The sequence below is a fragment of the Vombatus ursinus genome, unplaced genomic scaffold (genome assembly GCF_900497805.2).
Source record: "Vombatus ursinus unplaced genomic scaffold, bare-nosed wombat genome assembly UNPS02014909.1, whole genome shotgun sequence".
In the NCBI taxonomy this organism is placed as follows: Eukaryota; Metazoa; Chordata; class Mammalia; order Diprotodontia; family Vombatidae; genus Vombatus; species Vombatus ursinus.
The window spans coordinates 2949220-2959996 of NW_020954687.1; the positions used below are offsets into that span (position 1 = coordinate 2949220).

The following is a 10777-nucleotide window of genomic DNA, read 5'->3' on the forward strand; positions in this document are numbered from 1 at the left end:
TCTAAGAACATTCATATACTTGACTAATTAACCTAAATTTGGAGGGATGGAAAATCCTTAGCTCATAACGCTTAAGAAGTAAAATTTATCCAACTCCACCCCCCCAAAACCTTAACTATTGTAGAACCCTCAAAAATGAATACATACAGATTATAACTATTTTAAATACTAAGTAACTGTTTTCATGAAGTCTCAGATTAAAAATTCACAAACTGAGAAAACTCATGCTAAAAAGCTTAGTTACAACTTACCTTTAAACAGCTTTTAAAGTCTTACTTAGTGCTTTCCAAGAACAAGCCCATGAGACTAGTTGTACAAGTATTATATCCTTTCTTTAGATGAGGAAGCTGAGGATCAATGTTGGCTGTCAAAGTCAGGATTCAACCCAGTTCCTCCTGATTCTATACAAATCCATCACCCTTTCCACTGCTAAGCGTCTTTATATGAAGGGTAAGAGAGCTCTTTAAACATTCTGTAACATGTACTCCAAACTGCAATAATTGTAGAATTCTTAACTGGAGGATCCTGGCCACATATTTTGGAGAGATGAGATGAACTATGTTTAATAACAGCCGATCTTTACAAAGCATTTAAAAGTGCTACAGACATTACCTCCTTCGAGCCTCAAAACAATGCCACAAGGTAGTTTCTACAGACATCATTTATCCCCATTTTCCAAATGAGAAAACAGTACACTACCAAATTCTGGCTCTGATACTACCTGTGTGACACTGGGAAGGTACTTTACCTCTCTTCAATGTCAAATGAAGAAGTTAAATGAATGACCTCCAAGAATCTTTCATCTCTAAATCTATGATCCTCCTATAACTTATCCACGTTCACATAACTAAAAAATTTCCGAACCCAGGTGTGAAGCAGGGTGCTGACAAGTCCAGCACTCTACTCACTGACTATACTGTGTTTCCATACCATCCAAAAAACGCACCTTGATGTAACTCTCAATTGACACTTTCATAAAAGCTTATAAATCAACTAAAAACATTTGAGAGGTGGGGAAAGAGTTTGTATTACTGATAGAGAATTAACAGGTCATTCTCTAAAGTCTCAAATTTTGGATAATAGGCATCTCATTCTGCAAAATCAAAATAAGCTTCACCGTATGGACTTTATAAAAGGGAACAGGAGAGGTGATCCCGACAATACAGAATAATAAAAGAAATACCTCTTGAAGGACTAACCTTCTATCTTACCTTGCCTGAATGGCTGCCACCTCACAAATGTCAAAATCAATACTGTACTTGTGCGCCACCCACCCTCCTCTTATATGGAAGACGCTAGAAATCTTGGTGGTGTAATCAAAATTATGAGTGAAGGGAAAAATACAATTCAATGCGAAAACACACACAAAAAGCTGCCCAAGGAAGAAAAAATTTCGATGGGAGGTTTTGCTTTTAAAAAGGAAAAAAAAATACCACAGGACCACAGAGAGCTAGGACCCTCTTTTTTGCCTTTCTTTGTATCCTCGGCGGCTTAGTCCGGTGCTTGGCACATAGCTGACTGACTGCTGTTTTCATTTCATTTCCCTTATCACCATCTCCTCCTACAGTCTCTAGTCATATTGATTACTCAGCCTGTTATGAAAAGCAACCAGGCATGGGTGGCAAGGGGGGGTGGGGGGAGGCAGACACAAAAAACGGGGAGAAAGGACCAGACTAAAGGGAGGCAGCCATTCAGCCACCAGGTACCACCTACCTGTCCCGAAGGCTTTCGCCACCAGCCAGGCCAGATTGCAGGCGATCTTGGCCCTGGAGAAATCATAATGGTCAAAGGGCTTGATGGCTGGAACAATGAAGGTCTTCTTCATCTCCCTCGGGTCTGCAGCAGCATCCCCCATCTTTTCCGACGGCTCCTTGGGCTGTCCTGCTTCTCACCTTCACATGATCGTCGACTCCCCGCCCCGGGTGGGGGGGGGGAGATGGAGAGAGAGGAAGAAGGGGAAGAGGAGGGAGGGAGTCCACTCGCTCCGGAGCGTAATCAAAGTGTCCGAGTCGGGGCAGCAAGCCGAGCAGCGGCCGGTCACGACGGACGCCCGAGGATCTCAGCTGTTCGAGCAGAGGGCCGGCCTCCTGCAGCGCTGTCGCCGCCTCCTCCTCCCCGGCATAGGAATGGAGCGGAGCGGGCTCTTCCAGGGGCCGCCCTCGGCGAGGGGGGGAGGGTCCACGCGTGGGTCCGTGCGGGGTAACTGGAAGGGGAGGGTCTGTCTGGGTGCTCTCGCCGCCGCCGCCTCCCTCTTTGTCTGCCCTCGGCCGCCCCGAGGACGGAGCGGGGCACGCCGGAGGGCGGGGAGGCCCCGGAATCGAATGCCCCCGAAGGGGCGGGGGAAGGGGTGAAGGGAGATCTTAGAAATCACATCGTGGAAAAGAAGCCGTCGTTGCCCTCGGAGCGGGGCCGGGCCCCGGGCGGCCCCGGGTTCGTGCGCGCGCCCGCGCGCTCCCTGAGGGGGCGGGGGGAACCGGCGGGAACGGGGGCGATAGGAGAGGGGAGGAAAAGGAGGGGGAGGAGGAGGAGCAGGAGGAGGACGGAGGGAGGATGGATGTGCAGGGGGGGCTGGGGGTGGTCTCCCACCCGGCGCAGCTCGGCCTGGCCCGGCCCGGGAGAGACTCCCGGGGACGGCTGCGAGAGGAGGCGGGCGTGGTGCTGGAGCTCCGGGCCCGGGCCCGGAGGCTCGCGGGGCAGGCGGCCGCCCCCGTCCTCCTCCCCGCCTACCCGGCGGCTCCGGCGGCTCCCCGGGCTGGTGTTCGTCCTTCTTCCCAGCGGCTGTCGCAGGCTGGAGCAGGGAATGCCAAGTGCCCTGACGGGCCCGGCCGGATCACTCAGGCCCTTGCCCTCTTCGCCTTCGCCTTCTGGGCTATCGGTTCCTTTTCTCCCCTGCTCCTCCCCGGGATGGGGCTCTCCTTCCTCCGCCGTCGCCGCCGACGCCGCTGCGGTTTTCCTGCTGCCGCACTAGGTGGAGGAGCGAGCAGATGCGGGGCGTGCGCATGCGCCTTCTCCTTCCTGGCCCTCTCCTTCCCGGCCTCCTCGCTTCCCCCCCTCCCCCTTCTTCCCTCCTCCCTCCCTCCCTCGCTCCTGCCCACCCAACTTCTCCCCCTCCCCCTCCCTCCACCCCACCCCCCGGCGCCCCGCCCTCGCTTCCCTCCCCTCCCATTGTGATCCAGGGCCAAACCTGCCCAGGCTGACTGAGTATGCCCAACCCTGCTTAGACTCTAGTCTTGGGGGGCGGATGGAGGGGGAAGGTTAGAGGTGGGAGTTGTTTTGTTCAATTTCTCCGGGAGAACGCACTCACTCCCCTCCAAGTCTCCCAGTCTTGGATGCTAGAGGAAAGGTAGAGGAAGCTTAAAGGAGGGAGGTGGAGCAGCATCTCACAGACTAGCCCAGGGCGTTTCACTCGGGCTGTCCCGTCCGGGGGTTGCATCCCGCATAAAGTAGGAGCCTTCTCCACCCGGGCCAAGTACATTGGTACGATAAGAGGGTTTGAGCACTTACATAGAACCTTTGGTGTTCTGAACCTCATCGTGAAGAAGCCTGGGCAGAGATTAAAATGCCTACTCTGAAAATTTGGAAACTGAGGCTCAAAGAAACCGAGTGGCCCCTCAGTTACTTAGTCTTCTGTCTCAGCTTTTGTTCTATACGACTCCGAGGGTGCCTCTTTTCCTCTTAAATAAAGCTGTTACACCCTCTCCACCTTCCTGAAGACCCAGAAGATAAGGAGTAGCCCAAACATGAACATTTTATGGCCAAGAGGAGCTGGTTCGCAGAAGTTGAAATTTTGGCAAATTGCAAGCCAATTTGGAGAACAACTGATTTAACATTTGGAGGAGGAGGCAAAGGACAGAAGAAAAGGTTGTTTTGACACTGGCTTTGGGTGCAGTGGTGATACATCCCATGGTGATAGTATTACCTCTGACCTCAATTAGTTTGGAGTGTGTTGTAGGGACACAAAAACTTGTCATAGTAGTGGGAAGCTTTTACTTACAAGTAGACTGTCAGACAACTTGGGGTCAGAGCGGGAAGATTATTAACAAAGACACACCTTGGGCACAAAGTAGGATCTATTTTCAGCCCGAAAGACATTGTCTAAATAGGGTATTCTTTGTTACAGAATCTTCAGAATACTTCTCAAAAACTGAAAATTTTTTAATACAATCTCAAAAAAAATGTTATGTATTATGGCCTGTAAGAGATATGTAGGTTTTTGTTTTTTTGTTTTTTTGTTTTGTCACAGAAACCCTGCGCAGAGTGTGTCTCTGATGCCTGTCTAACTACAGAATAAATGTCCCTCCCCCGTTTTTTTTCTAGAGTATGTCCATCAGGAAATCACTATACTTAAATTTCAAGTGTACAGCTCTCCCTTTCATGAGTTCACCTCTCTTCTTTGGAAAAGCTAGCTTACCAGAGAAGGTACTTGATGGTCAGCTTTCCCGGTTCTTTTCCTCACCCTTCATTTCTCTGTCTTCTAGGACTGATGAAGCATATTTATGTTGTTCAGTCATTTTCCAGTCATGTCCAATTCTTCATGACCACATTTGGAGTTTTCTTAGCAAAGATACTGAAGTGGTTTGCCATTTCCTTTTTCAGCTCATTTTACAGAAGAGGAAACTAAGGGAAACAGGGTTAAGTGACTTGCCTAGAGTCACAGAGCTAGTAAGTGTCTGAAGCCAGATTTGAAGTCCCTAAGATGAGTCTTCCTTAATGTAGGCCCAGTATTTTATGCACTGCGCTCCCTAGCTGCCTATAGGGGGCTATTGAAGCCCATTCCCCTTTACATATGTCTTGCATTTCCAAAAGAAAAGTGTAGACCGTCCTTTAAAGGGCAAGAAAACCAGGAGTCTAAAGTAGAGTATGTCAGAGGTAACTACAAGAGCAGACTCTGCAATAAGAACTAATGTCAATTTTAAATCAGAGGAACTGGAAGAAGCAGAATTGATTTTAACCCATTTAAGGCATCAACTTGGCTGAGGAGTAGCTGTTTTGTTTTTTTTTTCTTTTTATTTTGGAATCATGTTGAATAAAATAGGAACCAAAAAATATTTAGCTACCTAATTAAGTTAGAGCCTTCTACAATACATTTCCACTAAAGTGTTCTTAAAATTTATTTGTTTCAGGCAGTTGAATTTATTTCTAAGTTACATATGAGTTAAATGTTTTAAAATTATATAATATCTTCACTGGGGGAATGTGACTGAATCCAAATGGCAAAATTTCTTCTAAGCAATGCTTAGAAGTAAAACCCCTATTTATAATCATATACTTTACCCAAAATTCTCTAATACTAAAAGTCATAGAGAAGGTGTTGACCCAAATTGGTAGATGAGCTCTTTTCATCCAGGAGTTTACTATGCCCATGAAATTGCTGGTCCAGTCCAAATCCCTAATCCTATTGAGTAAACAGATATGGTATTAAAGACATTTTATTGGAGAGCTACCAATTTCAAATTGATCATTTCTCTCTTAGTACTTTGGATCCGAAGACAGCCTAAAGAATTTCATTCCTTTTTTTTTTCCGAGTATATTAGGGCCTTTCATCTAAAGAACTAAAAAGCCTTTATGAGGATTACCTCATTAACCTTCACAACAGGTCTTAGGAGATCAGGCTAGTATTATTAGAATTTACGGCTGAAGAAACATAAAGGCATCAAAATGACTTATCCAGAGTCAGACAGTGAGTCAGTTGTTGGACTGAAAATAAGATCCCAGGTCCTCCCATTCCCAGGTATGACAACAGCCCTTCCCAAAACTCCAAAACTGTTTTCTTTATTTGTTCTATGCCAAAGCAGCCTCTTCCTCTGCCATTGGTCTCCCTGCCAAGTCAGTCTCTTAAGTCTGGAAATATGGAGTCAGCCAGAAGCTTTCACTCCAAACTCTTACGTCTGTTACCTTATTTTTAATAAGTATGAAATATTTTTTTTTTAGATCATAAAATGAAATCCACAGACCTTGGGTGCTGGCCCTGGTTCTGCCATTGACTGATTTGGGATTCATCACTTCACTTTTCTGTGGCCTCCACTTCCACACCTGCAAATTGAGAGTTAGATTGTTAAATTGTAAGGTCTTTACTGGCTCTAAGTCCTATGATTTTTTTTCTTATTTCAATACAATTGAAGATGACATATGTGTACTATTACCAGATCATAACCAAGAGTCACTGTAGCTGTTTCAAAAAGCGTTCATAAATAAGAATGGAGAACTGGCTTCAGAGTCAGGAAGACCTGAGTTAAGTTTCCTTCTCTGACACATCCTGGCTGTGCAGTCTTGAGTGTTCTGGTCATAAACTCTGAGGGTCTTCCCGTTTCAGATTGACTTTTTAATGAAGCAAACTAGGCCATCTTTTCCTTCACTTCTTACTCAGCCTTTAAGTATTGAATGGGCATTGCCTCAGACAAACTGAGACCTGGGAAAGACCTTAGCTTAAAAAGATCAAGGTCCCCCACTACATCTGGGGATATTGCCAGTCATCTTGAACTACGTTTTGCCGCTGGACTCCAAGGACCCTAGAGGAGAGAGTGAAACTGATGACTTTGTACAGTCCTGCCTCACATAAATCAAATTCACTTCCAAGTAAAGACATCACTCTCCTGATGTTATTGGTCCTCTTTGAGAAAGAACAAACAACAATTCTCCAAGAGGATAAGATATAGAGGTGTGCACATTAGCATTGATGAAGAGAATTGCTTCATTCAGAGTTCTGTTTATCAATGAAATCCCAGGTTTGGGTTAAAAAAAAATTCTACCACCTAAATCACCCCAACTATGTAGCACTCAAAGGTTTAAGCCTTTAAGACAGGGCTTCCCAACCTTTTGCAGTCCATCTTGGCTTTCAGTATACCTTTCTATGCTCCCTACTCAATAGTAAGGAAATAAATTCTAGATTTCACCATATACATGTAATAAAAACTTTCTATACCCCAATTCAATATGAAAGGAAATAAATTCTAGAATTTGCCATGGATATGCATATAAAAAATAAAATAAAAAGATTAAGTCAAATAGAATAATAGTTATTTACCAAATATTCTCATGCCCCTTGACAAGCTTCTTAGTATCCTTTGGGGAGATAACCACACCCTAAATTGGAAACCCCTACTTTGAAAGTTCCCTATTTCTTTTTTCTGAAAGGAGGAGGTATTTTCTACTTTTCATTTTCCTAAATGTTTTAATAATAACAGAGGAAAAGGGGGAGAACATGAAATAAAGCTAATAGTGAGTAACCTACCACTCTACCAGTTTGTGGGTCCCATTAGAGAGAAGCAATATAATATTAAAGACAAGAACGGTTGGCTAAGACTCACGAGGTCTAGGATTCTAGTCTCTGCTCCGCCATGACTTTGCTGTTTGACCTTGGGGAAGTTGCCTCTCTAGACCTCATGTTCCTCAAATGTAAAATAAATGATCTCTAAGGTCTGTGACAACACTAGACAGCTTACATCCAGATTGTGGGAAGAACCTGCACTGTAATCTTCAGACCCTAGGAAACAAGAGGTCGGTGTAGTTTTGATGTGAATACAAACAGTGCCCTAAGGGTTAAAAAGAATATTAAGAGTTGCTTTTCCAGTACTTTGTGAAGCCCCATAGCTTATTTTGTAACTTGAAGGTGTCCTAAAGTCCCACATCAGTTTTAGACTAACAGATAAACAACCTCAAACCAACCATCCTCTCCAGACTCTGTCACCATGGACTTTGCCACCATAGTTCAGCTATCTTCTCACTCAAAAACTTCTCTCAGTGCCTGGGACTTTCTCATCCGAGTACATACCTCGTTTCCCTTGGCTCCCTTCTCCTATCAGTGAGTTCATCCTAAAACCTCCATTTTGAGTAAGGGGGCGGCCCAGCCATGCTTCTTTCCTCTCCTGGCTTTTAATCTGACTCTGGAGTTTGTAATCATTCCCCAACTTAAGTACATTTCTTGCCGTATCCCTTTTCAGGTCTTTTTTATTCATGTGCTGTCTACGTCCATTAGAATGTCAGGCATTGATGGCAAGACAAAGGATGCAAAGTGCTTTGCACACCTTAAAGTGCTATATACCTATTATTATTGTTGTTATTATTATGCTACAGTCACCAGTCCTCCAGTCTGGTCGTGACTTCATTCCCTGAGTTTTCTGTGGAAAGAGCCAGGCCTGGAATTAGGAAGACATCTTCTTGAATTCAAATCTGGCCTCAGATACTTAGTAGCTATGTGACCCTGGGCAAGTCACTTAACCCTGTTTGCCTCAGCTTTCCCATCTGTTAAATGAGCTGGAGAAGGAAATGGCAAACCACTCTAGTATCTTTGCAAAGAAAACCCCAAATAGGATCATGAAGAGTCAGACATGACTGAAACTACACAAAAACAACAAAAACTGCTGAGCTTAAGCAATGTTTATAGAGAAACACTAGAGTGTTCTGGTAACTATTTAACAACCAGGCTCTGAAAAAACCCCAAAATGCTCATGCACGCACACCTTTAAGTTTAATATGTGTTACTAACACTTTATTAAGTACAGACAATCAAGAAAGCAATAAATGAAGTTCTGTAACACTAGTACTGCAGATTTGTAGCACTCGCTGGTGTCTGGAGTATAAATGCTCAAACTGAAAATTTAAAAATCAGCTCACTGTTTTTGGCTTCCAGTACACCAGTGGCACCAGGCAACCAATAGGATATTAAGTTAGATGAAGAGGGGTTATTTTGGGTTTTTTGGTTTTACTCAACTGTGTGCTATAACCCTGCCTTCTAGATTTTTTTCCTTTCTAAAGTCCCTTCAATTGAAGGGCTCCCAACACTGTCATTATTATCTATGAAAAAAATTGTCCACATAGTATTATCCATTATATAAACTCCCCCTTTCTTCACTTCTTCACTCTTAAATATCTCTGTCTTCACCAGTCTGTCTTCATCCTCTTCTAATGTCTATTCTCAAAGGAAAAAAAAAAGTCCTCTCCACTCCTGAAGCTGACCTAAGTTCTTGATCCCAACCTTGTGCTGTGCACACAGTAGACCCTTACTAAATATTGACTAAAAATTTGATTTTAAACCTATTCCCATTCCTTCAGGATTTTATTTCATCAATTATCCTCCTTTTCTTTCTCTTATATTGTCAGTAGTTTCTCCTCTATTACTTCTTTTCTTTCTGACTACCCACTTGTTCTGGCCTCCACTAGTGTAAAAAATCTTTCTCTCACATCTGCTACCCACAAACTACTGTGCCGTCTTTCTTCTTCCATTTCCACCAACCTTTTCAAAAGAGTAGTTAACACATTCTTCCTATGTCTTGTAACCTGGGTACCCTACCATTCCATCAAAACATTTCTCTTGTAGATTGCTACTTTTTTAAATTAATTTTTTCAATTAACAAAAATTTACTCTCCCTCTCACCTTATCCAGCCCCTCCATTAGAAAAGAAAAAGAAAAAAAAACTTATGACAAATATGCATACTCAAGCAAAACAAATTCCCACATTGTCCAGGTTCAAAAAAAATATATGTTTCATGGTATGTGAATCTAATTTAATTCTATTGTGCCAATTACTTTCTAATTCATCTATATTCTAACCAATTGGGCTAAGCAGTCACAGATGTTACTTGAAGATCTCCAACCGAGAACAAATTCAGTTCCCAAAGCCAATATGACTTTCAATGGCATTCAGAGAAATGAAACTAAATGTCTGTCATTTTTGTGTATACTATCTGCTATGGAAACTATTGTTTCTATTTTATTATGTCATTTAAACAAATATGTGAGCAGTGGGTATCTGAGGTACACATGTCATATGGACTTTCCTTCCTCTTTGTTCTATATATGCATGTCACATCTCCCCAAAATGCTATCTAGTAGCTGTGGTTAAACCCTCTTCACTGTTCTTTTTATAGATTATGATCTACCAGTGAGACATAAAAAATTGTCAAGTTTCATCCCATTCTTTCTACGCTGACATGCGGATGGCTGAAAAAATAGAATATGCTCATTTCTGGCATTTGATCTTTTGAACTAAGAAGTTTTTGAATTTAATATCTCAATGAATATGAACAATAAATGATGACTTCCATCTCCAGCTTTATTTTTTCATCTGCTCCCCATCTTCTTTCTCATTTTCTAGATTGGAAAAATGTAATTTCCTGTTCTTAATTGAAGAGTTGTGGGAAAAATTTGAATGACAAAAGCATTGCTCAGAATTGTAAAAGAAGCAGCTTGGTGTAGTGGAAAGCATATTGGACTTGGAGTCAGAAAACCTTGCACTGAGACCAGGTCTACCATATACTAGATGTGTGACCATGCGCAAAATCATTACGCACCCTTTGATACTTCACTTTTTCTTATCTGTAAAGTACAAAATAATAATACTTGAATTACCTACCACACAGTTATGGAGAAAAGTTTGGTAAAACACTTTATAAGTATGGTTATTATTACTGAGATTTTAAGAATTCAGAAGGTTAAGATATTTGACCAATAAAAACTATCCCTCTATCAAGTATGGATAATTCAGAAAATTGTTGTTCTGCAGTAGAATTTGTCACTTAAGTTCTTAGTTCAATCCTGAAACTAGAATTCATGAGACAGAAAAAGAAACAGTAAGCCCTAGGGAAATAAAAATGGGTTAAGTTCCTCTTTTTGAAAACATGAGTTTTTTTTTTTTAATGACTGTTATATTGATGCTTTGATCCAATTACATTTACTGAAAAAGATAAAATGAGCAGTAAGGTCTATTTTTCACAAAATCTCAGTCTTTTTGGAAATTCTAAGAACTGGTACAGTATGTGAAAACTATTCTTTCACCTC

General features: G+C 42.6%; 1 protein-coding gene across 2 annotated transcripts in view; it reads right to left on the minus strand.

Moving 5' to 3' along the window:
* The window catches only part of CAMSAP2 (calmodulin regulated spectrin associated protein family member 2), a 154522-nt gene extending 152567 nt beyond the window's left edge, over window positions 1-1955 (minus strand). For both annotated transcript variants that reach the window (XM_027843406.1, XM_027843405.1), the window contains exon 1: window positions 1714-1955. In XM_027843406.1, the coding sequence (XP_027699207.1) occupies window positions 1714-1855 (142 nt within the window). In that variant the 5' untranslated portion in view covers window positions 1856-1955. The remainder of the gene's footprint in view (window positions 1-1713) is intronic.
* Window positions 1956-10777: the final 8822 nt, after the last annotated feature.